Source organism: Achroia grisella, unplaced genomic scaffold, assembly GCF_030625045.1.
Source record: "Achroia grisella isolate CSIRO2021 unplaced genomic scaffold, CSIRO_AGI_Agris_v1 utg1063, whole genome shotgun sequence".
Classification (NCBI taxonomy): domain Eukaryota; kingdom Metazoa; phylum Arthropoda; class Insecta; order Lepidoptera; family Pyralidae; genus Achroia; species Achroia grisella.
This window is the reverse complement of record NW_026712567.1, coordinates 307666-328819: the sequence shown is the minus strand read 5'-3', so window position 1 is coordinate 328819 and position 21154 is coordinate 307666. Positions and strand designations below refer to the sequence as shown.

General features: G+C 30.1%; 5 protein-coding genes across 5 annotated transcripts in view; 2 read left to right on the top strand and 3 right to left on the bottom strand.

The window, feature by feature from the left end:
• Positions 1 to 21154, top strand: part of LOC131840854 (dopamine D2-like receptor) — a 180370-nt gene that overhangs the window by 126946 nt on the left and 32270 nt on the right. The window lies entirely within an intron of this gene.
• LOC131840825 (cytochrome P450 6B7-like) lies at positions 448 to 3556 on the bottom strand. Its single transcript, XM_059189024.1, has 2 exons — positions 2197 to 3556; positions 448 to 632 (listed from the first exon to the last, which is right to left on the bottom strand). The coding sequence occupies exons 1-2, from the start codon at positions 3554 to 3556 to the stop codon at positions 448 to 450; spliced, it is 1545 nt and encodes a 514-aa protein (XP_059045007.1).
• LOC131840845 (cytochrome P450 6B2-like) lies at positions 4872 to 7761 on the bottom strand. Its single transcript, XM_059189043.1, has 2 exons — positions 6402 to 7761; positions 4872 to 5053 (listed from the first exon to the last, which is right to left on the bottom strand). Exons 1-2 carry the CDS (start codon positions 7759 to 7761, stop codon positions 4872 to 4874), a joined length of 1542 nt encoding a protein of 513 aa, XP_059045026.1.
• On the bottom strand, positions 13082 to 15805 carry LOC131840837 (cytochrome P450 6B2-like). Its single transcript, XM_059189034.1, has 2 exons — positions 14446 to 15805; positions 13082 to 13266 (listed from the first exon to the last, which is right to left on the bottom strand). The coding sequence occupies exons 1-2, from the start codon at positions 15803 to 15805 to the stop codon at positions 13082 to 13084; spliced, it is 1545 nt and encodes a 514-aa protein (XP_059045017.1).
• Positions 17482 to 19391, top strand: LOC131840816 (cytochrome P450 6B6-like). Its single transcript, XM_059189013.1, has 2 exons — positions 17482 to 18841; positions 19207 to 19391. The coding sequence occupies exons 1-2, from the start codon at positions 17482 to 17484 to the stop codon at positions 19389 to 19391; spliced, it is 1545 nt and encodes a 514-aa protein (XP_059044996.1).

The window sequence follows — 21154 nt, the reverse complement described above, 5'->3', positions numbered from 1 at the left end:
CAGAATCTGTCCAAGTCTGTCCATGTCTGTCTGTCTGTTTGAGTATAACTATGTCTTAGACCTCTGGGTCCTATGTGGGTGATATTATCTATATGGGACCCAGTGCCTTAAAAATCCTCTGTACACGAATTGTAGTCGTAGTCTGCATTATATTGCCTATCTCAGAAATTATGACACAGAGTAAAATTTGTGTAGATGATTTTCTCCAAATTCTCTCGTAGTAGAGATCCATGAATAGTCTTGATAATTTATATACTACATTTAATTAATGATTGAAATTAAATTAAACATACTTATTTTTAAATAGATGTATTTTAATCAAACTCATCTTTTGTATAAATGAAATATTATTCACAATCAATCGTCGAGTTCGCAGATGAAACTGCCAGGTACTATTTTCGCATAAGATTCCACAATGAATTGATACAGAACTTTATAATAGACATATCAGCATACTTTTACATCTTTTCTGACATTGAATAAGAGCGGTAAACCTCCTGAAATACTTTGTACCACGTGCGAGGTAGGGTCTATAGTGGGGTAACGTTTAGTCTCTGGTGCAGGTTCTACAGAGAACTGAGATAGAATGGCAGTCAAACCAGCTAAAGATTGCATTAGACCGAGACGGGCACCTGAAAAAAAAAAACAAATTCAGTATACACTTTACTCATAAACAGAGCTTTGCTCATAAAAATGTTTTTAGTAGGCTAATATGTAATAATAATTCTTAATTACTATATATATATGAAAGTTATTTTCGCTCTCCATACACAATTTGTTTAAAATAAATGGTGCTACTTTGTGTGAAGCGATTATGTTTTGATTGTTAACTTTAAACAATTCTATACGATTTAATATATTATGCTCGAAACGTACATATGTAGGTATATACATATACATATATATCTTTCACTCGTGATCAAAATTAAGTTACTTCACTTATTTTTTAAATAAGTTAAAGTTAACAGATGGCAAAGTAAATATTAGTAGTTTTCAATTATTAATTTTAATCAGAACATTCCAAAATATTGTGTAACTTTACTATAATTATCGCCCAATTAAAAACTCTTCACTACTTAAATATTGTGTTAATTACGTATTCTATACTTAACCACAATATTTTATTGAGATTAATAGTAATATATGGTAGAGCGGTAAATAGTCCGACGATCACAATTAAAAACTAATAATAAACGATGCACCTGATGTAACAGTTGAAAATAATCAAGTAACAGCTATTTAGTATGTTTGTTATCTATGAGATGTAATTGATTTTAACTATGTTGCCAGGTTTTTGTGATTCTTAAATAGTGTTGTGCTACTATCGAAAATAATATTAATTAACGATTTTTATACGTTATTCATAGATAATATGTGGGTTTAATTAAAATGTAATAGGTTTTAAACACATAATAAATATAGTATTAGTATAAATGAGGGGTTATAACATGACTGTAGTTTTTATATTTACATATACATTAGATATAAAATAGAAGAATTAGTTGTCTCATAAAAAGATACGTTTGTACGATATCGTGTTTTATAATAATACACTTATTAAAAATGTTTAGTTGACTGAAATAAAAAATTGTTGGTTTGTAGTTTGATACTTAATATTATACTATATGCAGAGAAACCACAAAAATGTATTTTTATATTCTTTAATTGAAAGAGAGTAATGGAAAACTGGTGTGTAGGTGAATTTTATTAACTTCATAAAAAACTTTAAAACTAATCGTCTAAAATAAAAAGTTACGATTCAACGAACCCTTTATCGGTAATGACTGAAGGCACAGCACTACACCACTACAGCTGGTAACATTATTTGAAAATATGACATTTACCTATCTATTTAATCTTCGAGATAAAAAAGTGATTACAAATTCACATATTACCATTAATCTTCTGTAGTTAATTAAGAGTTTCTTGGAGATTATTGCAATTGGTTAAAGTAAGCCGAACTTGTTCACAAGTGTGACTTATGAAGTAGTCATAATACAAGTCAGCCATTTATGAAAAATACCGTGGTTTAAACATATTACTAGTCAAAACTTTCTACTGGTTGAAAGATAGCGTTACGAATTTAATAGTATGTTATGGTATAATGATATTATTATTTTTCTAAAATTACTGTTGATATTATTACGATTTTACGTATAAAACAATAAATTAAAAACTATAAAACGTATAACTTACCTATACAATTGCGAGGGCCGTCACCAAATGGAAGATAAACACTTTTTTGAGTCTCATTAAATTCATCAGGATGAAATCTTTCAGGTCGGAATTCTTCAGGATTATTCCAATACGCAGGATCATTATGAAAGGATTGAAGTGGTATTATGATGTTTACTCCTTCGTCAATGGTTAAGTCACTGTCCGGGAATGTGTATTTTTTTCGGCATGTTCTAGCTAAAAATCCTAGTGAAGGAAAAATTCTCATTGCTTCCTTAAAGGTCCACGTTAAATATGTCATTTCTTTAATAGCATCATAACTGAGCTTGTTGTTATATTTAGCTAATATAGTATCAATCTCCTTGTGTACTTTTTTTTGTACTTCTTGATTGTAAGCAAGTTGGTGTAATGTAAAACTCGTTGCAGAAGAAGATGTTTCAAAACCAGCTGCAAAAAATACAAATACTTGGGCGGCTATAATTACTTCGTCGAATTCTAATTTAGCCTCTTTAGGAGTTCCATCGTCATTAAATTTTTCTATTGACTGACCAATAACGGTTCCTTGGTTTTTGCATTCTAACAACAAATCGATGAAGTCATGTCGTCCAGAAGGTTTGTAGTTTCTTTTTCTTAGAATCTCTTTTACAAGAAGGGTTAATTCATTTTCAACTTTCCCCATTATTCTCAAGTTTCTTGCCATAACCGGAAACATATCTTTTAATAGTACAACTAAAGCATCTTGAATATCGAATGTGAATATTTTAATACCTAGCTGCCGGAATGCAGCATCTTCGTCATTGAGTGAGTCCGCTTCTAGACCGAATCCACAAGCACCGATGAAATCAGTAGTATATCTTGCCATTAAATCTCGTGCATCCATTGTACTGCCGTTGACTGCTGCCTTTAAAGCTCGAGCACGTAAATGCTCAGCACGTTCAATTATTAAGGGAAACATTGCTCTTAATTTACCACTGGTAAATGCTGGTGTCAGTCGTTGTCTCAGTAATCGCCACAAATCACCCTCTCCGAAAAATAAATTCTTGAACATGGGTTCTAGAGATTTACCTGGTACAATTCCACGTTCATGAAAGTAAATGAAGTCAGAGATGATTACTTGCTTTACCATCGCAGGATCTTTAATCACTAGAATAGGAGTAGTTGTTCTAAAGGCGCCTACCAGTTTCTCTTTTGGGTATTTATCGTATATTCTATTTATTGTGGTAGTCATACTTTCCTGTAGCGTATACGTCTTTATAACAGATCCGAAAAATACCACTGGTTTTTCATATGCTATACCTCTTTTTTCCCAATAATCAAAATTTCTTACATTGTATAAATACAGTGCAATAAGTAATACTACAACTATTGCTAAGAAAATCATTTTGTAATAAGTTAAAGCGCGATATACTAATTGTAGCAAATAAATGTAATCACTGCGCTGCTTCTGGATATTTATATTTATAAATACTGTTACCAATTTTCTTATCGTACTTCAACAATTGATAAATATATAGTTTTTTCTGAGTTTATCGTACAAGTTTTTATCTACTATTAAGACATGAGACTTAATTATATTGGTTAACTAGACGTTTCCTGCGACATTCAACTTATAAATTTATTTTCCGTTGCAGTGAGATTTTCGAATGTTTTCGTTTTATTTAAGTTTTGATCACTTATTAGATATTCCTGTTGCTCGATAAATAAAGTATTAGTTAAATGAAATTTGAGATACATTTAGTATGTGGTACATAATAAATGCTATTTTTTGGGATAATTTTATTGAGTCACCAAAAACAATATATAATATAAGGATTTCCGGCCATTCAATATCAAGTTTAAAACCATTATTCATGTGAAGTTGTGATTTCTTCAGTTACATAATGTATACGAAATGTTCGAGTGTTTCTATTAAATGAGATCAACGGTTCTTTGCTGGTAACAATAACAAATGAAGATAATAATTTATCATATTCCGTACTATTATATATCTCGGTGAATTTACAAATGTGCAAAGAATTTCTCGACCTATCTTTGGAAACTGATTGGCACTAGCTATATCGGTAGTCTATAACATTATAAGTACTGTTAGTTACTTAATATACTCAAAATTACAAAATTTTCAGATGTATTAAAGTTAAATTTCAGTTATCGTAGCATTAAAATTTAACTCTAATATTTATATAATAAACAAAAACCCCAATATTTTATTTTAATGTACAGGAAGAAATGTAAATAGAGGTAACAAGATGACATTAGTATCTACAACATTTACAAAATAATACTTTCTTACCTTTGACTCTATATTACTGCCATAACAAACATCAATGACGACGATAAAAACAATTTGTCTTAATAAAATTTTTATTATATAGAAATACAAATCATTTTTATTGGCAATTTAATAAATAACTTATTCTATACAGTAGTCTACAAAGAAGTGCCATTTCATAATTTAATAAAGTATTACTTATATTAATAACCTGATACCACAAGAGTAACGCACACACATTGTTACATAATTCCACTGGGCAAACTACCAAACTATTAGTAAATTCAGGCAAATATGTGATCGAATGTATGTATCTTTTAAATAAATAATAAACTTAAAAATCTTACATCATATAACACACTCATTATGTCTATATATTACCTAATAGATTGTATACTCACGGTAATATAAATAATTATTTGATTGATCAACATGCTACATCTTTTCTCACATTGAATAACAGAGGTATTCCTCCTGTAATACTTTGTACAACATGTGAGGTTGGGTCCACTGTAGGGTACCGTTTAGTCTCTGGTGCAGGCGCTACTGAGAACCGAGATAGTATTGCAGACAAACCAGCTAAAGATTGCATCAAACCAAGACGGGCACCTGGAAATAAAATAATAAGTTGATTTACCCAGAGACACATAATAAATAGTAATTATTGTGTACGCATATGTACTAATTGCACTAATCTCCCTACTTCGCTGGGTAAGTCATAGACAATGGTCTCTCTATGTATGTATAGTATATCATGATTTAGTAACTACTGTTCAAATAGATCCATGTACTGATGTCATAAATTTATGACATTAGTTCATTTAAATTCTTTATTTCTGATTATTATCTTAGAAAAATATATAAATAAAAAAATAGCATTATTTGCAATTACCAAACAGACATTTCGTTCACTTTCGTTCATCTGATACTTTCATAGTTTTATGCAATACGTAGTACAGAAGGAATGTCAGGATATGCCAAAAGAGCGGATGGAGCACGACCCACAAATTTATTTTATGTATGTCTGAAATATATTGACAGACTGTAATATAAACTTTTAATGTTATTAGTTAGGCAGTCGATACTTACAAGATGATAGATGTCTGATAAAATTATTTTACGACGTTATTAAACAAGAGTTGAAAACGTTATCTAGCAAACACGTAACAATTGCGAAGCGTGTACGCATCCATCCAGTATGGTAATCGATACATCATTTACTATTTTTTTATTTTCATAAACTTTTTTATGATTATTACAGATAAAGTAGACGCTTTGAGACTATATGATCTATGGTAATGTAAAATAATAATAAATAGTATAGTAGTAATAATAATATAATATAGCCGTTTACTAATTGTAAACATCCCACATTATTATGTAATTTATTAAATTTATATACATCTAGCTACTCGGGCTGGTTTCCTCTTGAATCACTCTATCTAATAAAAAAACCGCTTCAAAATCCGTTACGTTGTTTTAAAGATTTAAGAATACATAGGGACAAACAGCGACAGCGACTTTGTTTTATACTATGTAATGATGATAAGTATGGTTAATATACATATATGAGATGTTTAAAATAACTAGTAACTAAAAGTTTTAATAACTAGTTTATGCGTGAGTATAGATGTGCCCTTAAACTTAACACAATTTAAGGTCTCGTGCATGACATATCGATTCATGTTACTGAAGTTCTTAAAATGTAACATAAATGCATGTATGTCGATTACAAAACATATAGCTGACTTTTATTTCCACAATCAGATCAGTTCTATAGTAAAAACATTATATTTTAACAGTCAAAACAATTCGATAAATATTAAATAATAATTATGCGTCATGAATGGTTTAAATAATTTGCATCCGAATTATAACCTGATAAGTTTTATCAGGTTATTTAAGTAGTTTAGTACATAAGTTATTTAGAATTGTATAAAAATATTAAAACACTTACCTATACAATTACGAGGCCCATCACCAAATGGAAGATATACGCTTTTCTGAGTTTCTTTAAATTCATCAGGATGGAATCGTTCAGGTCGAAATTCTTGAGGTTCATCCCAATACTTGGGATCATTATGGAAAGCTTGAACAGGAATTATGACATTTACTCCTTCGTCGATTGTTAAATCACTGTTTGGAAAAGAATATTGTTTTCTGCACGTTCTAGCCAAAAATCCCAGTGAAGGAAAAATTCGCATTGCTTCCTTAAATGTCCACTCTAAATAGGTCATTTCTTTAATAGCATCATAACTGAGCTTATTATCGTATTTAGCGAGTACAGTATCAATTTCTTTATGCACTTTCTTTTGTACTTCTGGATTATAAGCAAGTTGATGTAATGTGAAACTTGAGGCAGATGAAGAGGTTTCAAAACCCGCTGCGAAAAATACAAACACTTGGGCCGCTATAATTATATCATCAAACTCTAATTTAGCCTCTTTTGGAGATCCATCAGAATTAAATTTTTCAATTGATTGTCCAATAACAGTGCCTTCTTTCTTGCATTCTAACAACAAATCAATGAAATCATGTCTTCCAGAAGGTTTGTTATTTCTTTTTCTTAATATTTCCTTTACCAAAATCGTCAACTCTTTTTCTACTTTTCCCATTATTTTTAAATTTCGTGACAAAACTGGAAACATGTCTTTTAATAATACAATTATAGCATCTGGAATACCAAATGTAAATATTTTAATACCTAACTGTCGGAATGCAGCGTCGTCATCATTGAGTGAGTCGGCTTCTAGACCAAAACCACAAGCACCGATAAAGTCAGTAGTATATCGGGCCATTAGATCACGTGCATCCATAGTACTGCCATTGACTGCAGCTTTTAGAGCTCGTGCTCGTAAATGCTCAGCACGTTCAATGATTAAAGGAAACATTGCTCTTAATTTACCACTAGTAAATGATGGTGTTAGCCGTTGTCTCAATAACCGCCATAAATCACCTTCTCCAAAAAACAAATTCTTGAACATGGGTTCTAGTGATTTGCCTGGTACAATTCCACGTTCATGAAAGTAAACGAAATCAGAGATGATTACTTGCTTCACCATTGCAGGGTCTTTAAGTAACAGCACTGGAGTTGTTGATCGAAATGCCCCTACAAGTTTTTCTTTGTGGTATTTTTTGTAAATTCTATTTACAGTAAGCGTCATACTTTCTTGTAACAAATACGTCTTAAGGACCGACCCGAAAAAGAGAATTGGTTTTTCATATTTTATGCCACGTTTTTCCCAGTAATCAAAGTTTCGCACATTATATAGATATAATGCCACAAGTACTATTAGTACTATCGCTAAATAAATCATATTGTTGTAAGCTACTACGGGATATATTAATTGGAGCGAACAAACTTTATTACTGCGTTGCTTCGGGATATTTGTTTTTATAAATACTGGCACACACTTATCTCATTTCAATAAGAGATAATGGCATCATTTTTACTTTAACAGTTTTTGTGTAGTAATATAAATTAATAATGAATTAATTCTCTATTAATTAGGTGTCTCCTATATTACTATGTTATAGTTATTTTTTACAACTTTATTTGGTCAAATGGTTTTAGCCAAAAATTTATACGTAAACTGTTTTTTATAGTATGTTTTTATTAGTAACAAATAATGGATTTGATTATTTTTAAATACATATTTTACTAGTATATACAGTTTAAAATAACAAGTCCTGAAACACTTTTTGCATCAACTTATATTTCTGATTGAGTCTCAGTGCCGGGTAATAGAAAAACTACATCATCGATGGTCAACAATGCCTTTGACAACCAATTATATGGTACTATTTTTTTGTTTTTAACTCGCCCAATCTGTTGCATATAAACAGCGCAGTAGACTACTACAGTAAATAATTTTAAGGCAATTTCAATATCTAGTTAAATATAAGCCTCCGAACGGATATTTTTTTTTTAAATTAAATCTATAAGTATTCATTGATTTAACAGCATTGGTAGTTCAGCGGTTTAGCACACCCGCTTACTTTATTTATTGCGGGTTTGTTACTTTGCACGACACAAACATTTGAATTCGATGAGTATGATTGTTTGTATCATCCTGGGTGTTTTCTGTGTAGATAATAAACATAGAAAACACTCAAATAAATACAAACAATCATACTCATGTATTTACAAAAATGATATTTAAATATTTTTATCACTTGTTTATTATTCGTGACACATGCTATGCTAGGATGAGATTAATTGTCGGCGTGTGAATTCTTATTGTTATTACTAATTCAAAACATGCTCCTGCGGGGGCTAACCAGCTGCCATATTGTCATCATTTATATATAAGCAGTGGCACTCAATGAGGAAATAGCCATTATTATTGCTAAAAGTTGCATATAGATGGCGTGATTGGTATCGATGGAATTCTTCATAGTTTTGCAAACGTTTTAAAAAACAAAACTGTGTTTTCAAAATAGTTTAATCCATTTTTAAAAAAATATATATACATGTTAAAATGAAATAATGCGTTTAGAAAAGTAATTTTCATATATTTACTCATTTTGTTATTTTCCAGTACTTAATTACACTTTAATCAGTGCTAATACGGGGCTCAATGTTTTCAAAATGCTTTCATAGATGGCATTGTTGTCATTTGTATCGGCCTAATTAAATGTCTTTTTTATATTTTCCAATAATAAGCACTTAATATATTATTATTGTAAATTAAACATATAAAAAAAGTTTAAGTAAATTAAAAATAGCCGAACAAGCAAATAATACTATTTCCAATAATACTTATGTATGAAGTGTTGTCATATTAAAAATAAATACATGTATTATCGATTTTTTTAATAATCGATAACAGGATTTTATTACAGCGCATTATTCGATGATGCTTTTAATGAGTCGTTGTGAACAGTAAATTTTCATTATTTTGTATTAAGTATAGCAGTATTCCGTTTCAAAGAACGGAATATAGTAGTACATTATTAGTGTCGTTGGTTATTTACATTTGTACTGAAAAATCGATTACATAATAATTTAAAATATCGAGTACGAATCGTAGCTGTCTTCGAATACTGGCAACTGGTAAGATTAAAATAGTTTTAAAAAAAAGAGAGAACTCGACCCTAACTCGAATACCATAAAGTTTATTTTCCTTTCTCATTAATATCATAGCAGTTTGTTTTTAACTTGCGTATGACTCTGTGGTGATGTTTAACGTGTATTGTTATTGTACGGATACATTTCAAACATTATATTTTAATGTAACAAACATTTCTTTCACATTTCAAATGTCAAAAATTATCTTTTAATGTACAATTTCTTTCATACATTTCATACATTTCAAAAATGAACTTTTTATGTAGATACATACATTTTTTCATACATCTCATACATTTCTTTCATACATTTCAAAAATGAACTTTTTTTTTTATGTAGGTAGATACATTTCTTTCATACATCTCATACATTTCAAAAATTATATTTTAATGTAGGTACATACATTACTTTCATACATTTCAAAAATTATATTTTAATGTAGGTACATACATTTCTTTCATACATTTCATACATGTCAAAAATTATCTTTTAATGTAGGTACATACATTTCTTTCATACATTTCATACATGTCAAAAATTATCTTTTAATGTAGGTACATACATTTCTTTCATACATTTCATACATTTCAAAAATGAACTTTTTATGTAGGTACATACATTGTTTTCATACATCTCATACATTTCAAAAATTATATTTTAATGTAGGTACATACATTTCTTTCATACATTTCATACATTTCAAAAATGAACTTTTTATGTAGGTACATACATTTCTTTCATACATTTCATACATGTCAAAAATTATCTTTTAATGTAGGTCCTTACATTTCATACATTTCAAAAATTTCATACAATACATTTCTTTCATACATTTCAAAAATTATCTTTTAATGTAGGTGCATACATTTCACACATTTCAAAAATTTCATACAATACGTTTCTTTCATACATTTCAAAAAGTATTTTTTAATGTAGGTACATAACACCCCATGTCAGACCCCTTATATTTGGAAGAAACTTAAAAATAATGCCAAAAATATTAGATGAATATATTTTTAATACGAATATTGTTTTATTTTTGTTCATCAACTTTATCCCTCACTAACAATATAGGTATAATAAAGATATACGAGTAATTCAGAATGTTATCAAGTTCAAAATAAGCACACATTACTTGCTTAGATAACAGAGTAATATTACTAGTAATAAAAACATTTGTAATACCCATATGTATACTTCGTATGTATAGTAAGTACTTTCGCTGCGGCGCCGTGAGACTTCATCTATTCGCGACTAACGGACGATATAGTAGTAAGGCAATGAGTGTCCCAGTGACATCATTATAATATTTTCTCGTTAAATTTTATTGTAATATACACAATTTCGCACTAAATAACGTGTTACCCCGTTACACATTTCTAATAATGAAAAACCTAGACCGACCCTGTTCACTTAATCTTACAAGATCTGACTTTAAAAATTACGATATCCTCATATAGCCTTTCATTTCCCCTTTCAATACTTTTTCGCATTAAAAAGTAGCCTTTCTCAGGGTCTACATTATCTGAAATTTCAAATAATCAGTTCAGTTTTGGCGTGAAAATAACAAAAATGACAGTTACATTTATAATATTTGTAAGAATATCGCTATTAAAAATAAAAGGCGTGTATGTATTTTCAATGTAACACATTATAAATAAATAAAAAATTGTCCATAATACAAAAAAATATTTTTTCGGGGTAGGCCACCCCTATGACTTAGGGGTATAAAAAATAGATAACAACCCTACCTCAGACCTGGGAAGTATACATATCAAATTTCATCAAAATGTGGGAGAAATATGGCAACTAACACTGTGATACAAAATTTATATATAAGATATAGCGGAATTCTATTAGGTAAAAGAGGGGTACATCGTAATAATAAATATACCATAAATAAAAATAATACATATAACGATTGAAATAAAAAATACGTACGATATCAAAATCAGGCTATACGTATAGCGCAGACGCGTTACAACATATCAAAAAAAATAGGCATGGAATGTAAAATAAACCATAACACAAAACATTGACATAAGCGCAGAGTGTCGGCTAACGATAATACCTACACATTTACATAATCTTGAATCGTCCCTAATGAGGTACACGATACAGTTACCTACATATCTAATATAAATATCTTTGCAAAACAGATGTCATATTTTAATCTATTTTCATGCTTTGTTACTAAGCACCCACTAGTAATCCGAACTGCTTCATTCTAGCGACATCTATACGGTGCAAAATAAAATAGTGAAGAATAAATATTTTCTTGTAATGGGGTATCTGTATGTAATATTATGTTATCTGTGATATAAGTAGAAATTAATGGCTGACATATTTGATGAGTGAGAATCAACTGTTGACAGTTTTTGAAATAAGGTAAAATAATAAAAATGACAATACATTAGGTAAAAATTTATTTTCTATTAAATTTAATAAATAATAATAAATAATTATTTAAAAAAATCATAATACTTTATAGATGTAAATATGATACGGTATAATAATTTTAATCTTTTAAACAAATAAAAATCTATATTTTAATTTCGTCTCTATGGTCATTTGCAGTCATTGCAAAATAAAAATAGTGAAATATACAAATAGTATCTCAGAGATAAAAGTAGGAAGAATGAAACAAAATCGGTGTTGTTTTGTTAATACCAAATTTCGGAAACTCTTAAATTTAATTGAATCGTTTTTATCTAACATGTAAAATCTTATACCCCAGGGTTTGTTATCGAACTCCTACGAAACGGATATTTTTAAACTCTAGTCGATAAGGGTGGCAATAACCAGAAATAATGTACATGGCAAAACAAATTTTGGTCCGCTAGTATCTTTCTTTATATAAATAAAATACATTAAATATTCTTAAATAAATAATTATTGTAATCCGCGAAGCACTCTATATGACACTATGAACTAACAATATGTAATCGTAAGAGGTGACAATGATGTAATTGCATATTATTTGTTATTATTATTTGGTATTGACCCTAAATTAGAGCCGAGATCATAAACTTTACATAAAACTTTCCTCTATATAGGAAGAAAATCTTAGATTGTAGTACTTATCTGTTATTATTCTCATAACTATACCTACTATGTACAATATCTTCTTAAAAGACACACTGAAGTTAATGTTTTATTGTTTACTCGAACTACCTTGAAAATTAATGTAAAATTTCACTTATCGTAAGTGTTTATCTATATCAATTAAGTTTTTTTTTATTACTCATAACTAAACCTACTATGTACAATTTCTTCTTACAGACACACTGCTGTTATTATCCATACTAGTCAGTAAAACTACCTTGAAAATTACTACAATATTTTACGAACCATTATTGTTTATTTTATTAATTATTAAAGTATATATTACATATTATTAAAATTTACTTTAATGCTTAAAAGTTATAGTTAATACTTATTGGACATTCACCGTTGTATATAAGCAAGCAAGCAAATTGCCATTCACTGGCAAAGTGATGTTCTAGTACATTAACTTTAATCGTTTTAAAATAATACAAATATACAATAAGTAAGTAGTTTACATATCAACTTAATTTTACATCTTTCCTCACATTGAACAAGAGAGGTATTCCGCCTATTATACTTTGTACCACATGTGAGGTAGGGTCCACAGAAGGATACCGTTGAGTTTCCGGTGCAGGCCCTACTGAAAATTTAGACAGTATCGCAGTCAATCCAGCTAAAGATTGCATCAAACCGAGACGGGCACCTGGAAATAAAATAGTAATAGTTTAATGAGACATAATATAACATACTTAATTAGAGCGGATTGATGTGTAACTGCACAGCCCATCTGATGGAAAGCGCACTCGTGCCCTATATACATCAATACTTCGAGTCGTATTTCTCATGCGTTGCAATTTCTGTGTAGTGTAGTTTCCTAGTAATTTCACTGTCATATCTCACCATTCAATTTATGAGTAATAATTCTCTCTATCTAAAAAATATTTTGTAATCATATAATTTTTTTATTGTTTTTTACAATACTCTATAAGTGTAAAATAACAACATAATTACATTATACTTTCTACAATTATAATAGAATAATACAATTACCTATTCTAATATTTTATATTACGACAATACAAATTTATTTCGTATAGATAGATTGGGTGAAAAAACTAAGTTCTGAAGCTAAATTACTAATTACCTATTGATAATACTTGTTATTTAAAGATATTTTAATTTTATATTTTAAAATTAACATAGGTACTAGGTAATATATATTTATTGTCTATTACATGTAAAGTATATTTTAAAGTACGAGTATATTTTAAATAATAATATGCTAATGTTTGAATGATAGCAGAGATTGTATGTCTATCTACTTCTTCTATGTCAGATTTATGGCCGTAGATTTGTAGCTATGTTGTCTGTTAGATACATTCGCGTCTAATACATTCTGACGATATGTGATGATTACCAGAATCTATAAAATGCGTACTTGTAAGATGTTATCATTGATGTCTGTAGGGTTAATGGGGCCACGAATTATTTAAAGATAAAAGATGTATGTTCAAACATCACATTTATATTTAACAGGGTAGTACTGGCTATGATCACCAACGATCCAAAAACCTATATTTATAATGTGCTGGATATTTAGTAAAATACTATACATTAAAACATTTATGTATTTCACTAAGTAGCAATAAAGTTGCAAAACCTATCTATCCTTTCTTAATCTAGAGTTATTTTTTCATGCTTTGACAGGTCCAGATCAAATTGCATTAGTACATATAATCAAACCCAATTAAACGAATTCAATATCAATTAGGTTCAATTACATATTTACATTATTTCTAGACTTCTCAATAACATATAAAGTTACAGACTTGCTGACGGACTGACGCATAAAACAAAAACAAAAAATGGTTGTAAGACTTACCTATACAATTGCGTGGCCCATCGCCAAATGGAAGATAAATGCTTTTCTGAATTTCATTGAATTCATCAGGATGAAACCGTTCTGGTCGAAACTCTTCAGGATTATTCCAATACTGAGGGTCATTATGAAAAGCTTGTATTGGAATTATGACATTTACACCTTCATCAATACTTAAATCACTATCTGGAAAAGTGTACTTTCGTCTACATATTCTAGCTAAAAATCCGAGTGAAGGAAAAATCCTCATTGCTTCTTTAAATGTCCACTCTAAATATGTGAGTTCTTTAATAGCATCATAACTAAGCTTATTGTCGTATTTAGCGAGTACAGTATCAATTTCTTTATGTACTTTCTTTTGTACTTCTGGATTATAAGCAAGTTGATGTAGTGTGAAACTTGATGCAGATGAAGAAGTTTCGAAACCCGCTGCGAAAAATACAAATACCTGGGCCGCTATAATTACATCGTCGAATTCTAATTTAGCTTCCTTTGGAGTTCCATCGTCATTGAAGTTTTCAATTGATTCTCCCAAAACAGTGCCTTGATTTTTGCATTCTAACAACAAATCAATGAAATCATGTCTTCCAGAAGGTTTATTATTTCTTTTTCTTAAAATTTCCTTTACCAGAATAGTTAATTCTTTTTCTACTTTTCCCATTATTTTCAAATTTCGTGCCAAAACGGGAAACATGTCTTTAAGCACTACGACTATAGCATCTGGAATACCGAATGTAAATATTTTAATACCTAACTGTCGGAATGCAGCATCGTCGTCATTGAGAGAGTCGGCTTCTAGGCCGAATCCACAAGCACCAATGAAATCTGTAGTATATCGGGCCATTAAATCACGTGCATCCATTGTACTGCCATTGACTGCAGCTTTTAGAGCTCGTGCTCGTAAATGCTCAGCACGTTCAATGATTAAAGGAAACATTGCTCTTAATTTACCACTAGTAAATGATGGTGTTAGCCGTTGTCTTAATAAACGCCATAAGTCACCTTCCCCAAAAAATAAATTCTTGAACATGGGTTCTAGTGATTTTCCTGGTACAATTCCACGTTCATGAAAGTAAACGAAATCAGAGATGGTTACTTGCTTCACCATTGCAGGGTCTTTAAGTAACAACACTGGTGTTGTTGATCGAAATGCTCCTACAAGTTTTTCTTTGGGGTATTTTTCGTATATTCGATTTGCAGTAGTTGTCATACTTTCCCTTAACATATATGTTTTTAACACGGACCCAAAAAAAAGAATTGGTTTTTCATATGCTATACCTCTTTTTTCCCAGTAATCGAAATTTCGCACATTATATAAGTACAGTGCAATAAGTAATACTAGTACTATTGCTATAAAGATCATTTTGTTATAGAAATATTGTGAGGCACTATTTGTATTAAACAAACGCGAATACTATATTATTTTTCAATATTTTTTTTATAAATACTCTTTAAAAATTTGTTATCGTATTTCGTCAAGAGATAAGATTGTAGTTTTATGATATGTAGTTTACTACCACGATCATGACATGTTAATTAATATAAATCAGTTTACTTGTTATAAACTGATTTGATTGTACTAGCTGTTTTGTCTGTCTTTGTGCTTGCAAATCCACTATTCAACCAAACAAAAAGAGAAGTAATCCATAGAGTCCATTGTCGTATTGATCATGTAATCCAATTGTCAACAACGATATCTTCCTATTACTATGATTTTATACATAAACGGATATAATAACGAAAGAAGGTTTGCCTCCTGCCACGTTGTAGTACTATTACAATATTTCACTTAAACAATTCACCACGATTTAATCGTTGACAATATTGCTACTACTAACTACTCCATCTGGGATAGCGGTCGTGAGGGTATAGATTTTATATTATATTCCTTTTCTACAAATATTAAGGTTTATTAAGGGTGGGTTGTAGCCTATGGATGCCTAAAACGTGCGCGTTGCACGTTTTAGGCATCCATAGGCTACAGTTACCATCAGATGGGCCGTATGCTTGTTTGCCACATACGTGGTATAAAAAAAATATAACGTATTCAGAATAGAAATTAATCAGGTAACCTCACAGGCCAACCCCGTAAACAACACTTGAGTATATTAGTGATTCATACGAAGTAAAAAGAAAGATAACGTAACTACCGTGATTGATAGACTTATATATACCTAACATAAATCACAATATATACTTTTTAAGGCAATCTGCATTTATAAAATTTTATAAATTTATCTTATCTTAGTCAAGCAATACAAACATGTTGTGTATTCTTCAGGTGTTAAAGGTGCTTATTTAGGTAGGTAAGTTGATTGGTGGATGGTTGGTTGGGACAAATAAATTTTAATTTCAATAGGACTACTTTTTATTAAGTAATAATTAGAATTAAGAGTTGCATTATTATTATGCTTTTATTACCTTAAGCATATTATAATTATACATCAATTTTAAAGAGAATAATAATAATTCTCTTCTGTACTTCGTGTACTTCGAATATTATTTATTATATTTGTTGAAACAATTTGTCATTGTGTTATCTTTATATATGAATTATTTTTAAGTGTGTATATCTGTATCTTTAATTCGGGCATTAAAAACTTACCATCCAACCTAACTTACCATATCCAGGACAAACTCCTTTCATGTTAGCCACTAAGCCAGAAAAAAATAACAGCAATTATGGTTAAACTTTACATTTAACGACATCTTAGTAACGTTACTGTTACTGTTACTGTAACTTGTACACAAACTATGGAAAAAAATATAGATAAAATAATTATATATTTACTATTATATAAACGAACGAAATGCTTTTTATTTATATTATAACAAAATTATCGCAGACCAAACCATAAGAGCTGTGAAGTTAGTACCGAGTAGATAAAATTATAATTATTAAACATACGATAAACTTATCTATCGTTATGTATGATTACACGATTGGTACCTTACTGTATCTATAAAAAATATTAAAATGTAATACAGTACTCACGGTTATTTGATAATAAGTACGTACGCTAAAAGTTTTATAGCAATATGATTTATTTAGCAATAATTTTGGTGCTACTTGTGCTTTTGTATTTATATAATGTAAGGAATTTCGATTACTGGAAAAAAAAAGGCGTGGTGTACGCGAAACCAATTATATTTTTTGGATGTGCTGCGAAAATGTACCTGTTACTCGAAAGTGCTGTCACAAGTTTAACTAATTTTTATTTCGAGCATCCCAACGAAAAATTTATTGGATCATTTCGATCGACTGCTCCATCATTGGTCCTCAGAGATCCAGAGATGGTAAAGCAGGTTATCATCTCCGACTTCGTTTACTTTCATGAACGTGGAATTGTACCAGGTAAATCACTAGAGCCCATGTTTATGAATTTATTTTTTGGAGAAGGTGACTTATGGCGATTATTAAGACAACGACTAACACCAGCATTTACCAGTAGTAAGTTAAAAGCAATGTTTCCTTTAATAGTTGAACGTGCTGAGCATTTGCGAGCACGAACTCTAAAAGCTGCTGTCAATGGTCATGCAATTGATGCACGCGATTTGATGGCTCGATATACTACTGACTTTATTGGCGCTTGTGGTTTTGGCCTAGATGCAGACTCACTCAATGACGAAGATTCTGCATTCAGAAAATTAGGTGTTAATATATTTACATTCAGTTTTCGAGATGGTGTTGTTATATTATTGAAAGATATGTTCCCAACTCTTACACGAAAGTTAAGAATAATGGGAAAAATCGAAAATGAATTGACTACATTGGTAAAGGAAATTATACGGAAAAGAAATTATAAACCTTCCGGAAGACATGATTTCATTGATTTGTTATTAGAATGCAAAAACCAAGGTACTGTTATCGGTGAATCAATTGAAAATTTTAATAAAGACGGAACACCAAAAGAAGCCAAACTAGAATTCGACGATATAATTATAGCGGCACAAGTGTTTGTATTTTTCGCAGCGGGCTTTGAAACGTCTTCTTCAGCCACAAGTTATACATTACATCAACTTGCTTATAATCCAGAAGTACAAGAAAAACTACACAAAGAAATTGACACTGTACTCGCTAAATACAACAATAAGCTTAGTTATGATGCTATTAAAGAAATGACATATTTAGAGTGGTCATTTAAAGAAGCGATGAGAATTTTTCCTTCTCTTGGATATTTATCGAGAGTATGTAGAAGAAAATATACCTTTCCAGGAGATATATTAACTATTGATGAAGGAGTGAGTGTTGTAGTTCCAATTCAAGCTTTTCATATTGATCCACAATATTGGGATAATCCTCAAGAGTTTAGACCAGAACGGTTTCATCCTGATGAATTTAATGAAATTCAAAAAAGCATTTATCTTCCATTTGGCGATGGACCTCGCAATTGTATAGGTGAGTCTTTTATTTCTAACATTATCAAAAGGTATGCAAAAGTTTATTATTATAATAGATATTTACAATCATGAAATTAAATATAATTTACCATTGTATCTGTAAAGCTGATTAATATATTACATTTGATTAAAACACTAAATTTTGAATAAAACGCAACATCAATTTGGAACTACGATGGCTGTATCAATAAGCCCCATTTTGGAAATATTATGAAATGAGTTGTAAAAGTAGATAAAGGAATAGATATTTTTATGGCAGGAAATCTTTGGCATAATCTTCTAAATTACTGAGTGTATTATCAGTTTGAGTCTAGAGTATTATTCATGATATTCCCTGCGTTATTTATATGTCATTATTTACAGGAGCCCGCCTCGGATTAATGCAATCTTTGGCTGGTTTGGCTGCGATATTATCGCAGTTCTCTGTAAAGCCTGCACCAGAGTCTAAGCGTCAACCCACTGTGGACCCTACCTCGCATGTTGTACAGAGTATTAAAGGAGGCCTACCACTTTTATTCTGTGAAAGAAAGAATGTAAAATTATGTTAATAAAGGCATTACATCACATAAATAGCATATTCATAGTGTCAATTAATATTTTTATATATTGGGACTGGAAAATATTTATATATTCTTCTGATTTAATAAATAAATATATCTATTTTATTTTATGTTTACGTTTATTTTTTATCCCATATAACTTTCTTTTTTTAACTGTAAAATAAATTACATAAAATTTACATTACTCACCTAGTTAAAAAACTAGTAGTTCTAAATACATTCGTAGTTATATAAAAACAGTACGGGAATCTGCAAACGATAGTAGACCCATGCGAAGCCGGGGCGAGCTAGCTAGTATAATAAGTGACAATTGTTAGTTTATGTCACGTAAATATTCAGCTATATCCTTACCTATGCGCTGACGGGATCGCCATTTCATTATCGTCTACGAAATAGGCTATATGAGCAATATAATCAATGATGCAAGCTTTTAAAGATATTTAATATATTTTTACTAGTCCGACTAAATCAGTAAAGGCGCACAGTATCTATCTTTCTAAACAATAAGTTTAGAAATAAGTATAAACTACGGTCTTATATAAACCTCGCAATATGATTACAAACGGTTATCAAAAAGTACTCACATCCGTGTAACCGCGCCTGAACTCTTCACCCTGAGATGGTAGTTCTGACAATCTCAATATAAATGTTTACGAACTTATATAATCTGTTTATTACTTACCTATCACAGCTAATGCCTAAACTTTTCCCCCTAAGTACGGTAATGTGCAATTATTAACATGTAACTACTTAGGACTTTGCTCTGTTGACATACTGAATTATTTTAAATATATTAACAGTTTTAATAATTTATAAAAAGTCAACTGTGTTTGTACCTCAGTGACACTTATATCAGCCATCAGGCAGCTTTCTTTGTAAAATGTGTTTCGGTAGTAAATGTTGTGGTATAACTTCGATTAGAGCATAAGGCTGTATGTACAATATAGGATAAGAGGCATGACATTTAGTCTAGCAACACATGATTAGTATAACGTGATTTCCCTAGTGCTACAAATGAATTATATATCGCCTATATATAATATACATCAGCTACAACTTACCATCACTTAAATTGTTACGTCACAAGAAGAATGGACAAAAAAATTGCGTGCTGCTCTTTTATATAATTTTATGTGAATAGCAAGATTGACAAAAGTGACTGAATGTGTATTAAAAAAAAATGTAAGTATAACGGTAATAATGCTGTATATGTATGTGTTATCTCTGTCCTAAGCATATAGCAGATATTTGATATTCTTCGACGTAGAAATATCAAGAAGCTTACATAATACTTGATTACAAGTAGGTAGATATCACTCACTGCTAATGAGAACATTTACCTTGCCACGCCTATTCAATTCTTCTCGCTGAGAGACTAACCTTCTATGATGTTAGACATATGTCTAATTAAACAATAATTTAATCTTTTTTACATATTTAGGTGCATGCATATGCACCTAAATATGCACCTTACCTATATAATTAAACAAGATTAACTAACTTGCTTTAAAAACAAAACAGAAATTCAGTTGAGTTTTTTCAATTGATTCCATAGACAGAATTATAAAAATATTAATTGAAAGAACTTGACTTTCATAAACGACTATAATGTCCTGTGAATAAAATTATTTTTGATATAATACTCTGTTATCTTTAGTAATGTCTATAATATACAGTTGAATACTACTGGTCCTTACCTAATACCTGTATTACTTTGTCAAGTGATCGACTTGAAATGTGAATATGAAATA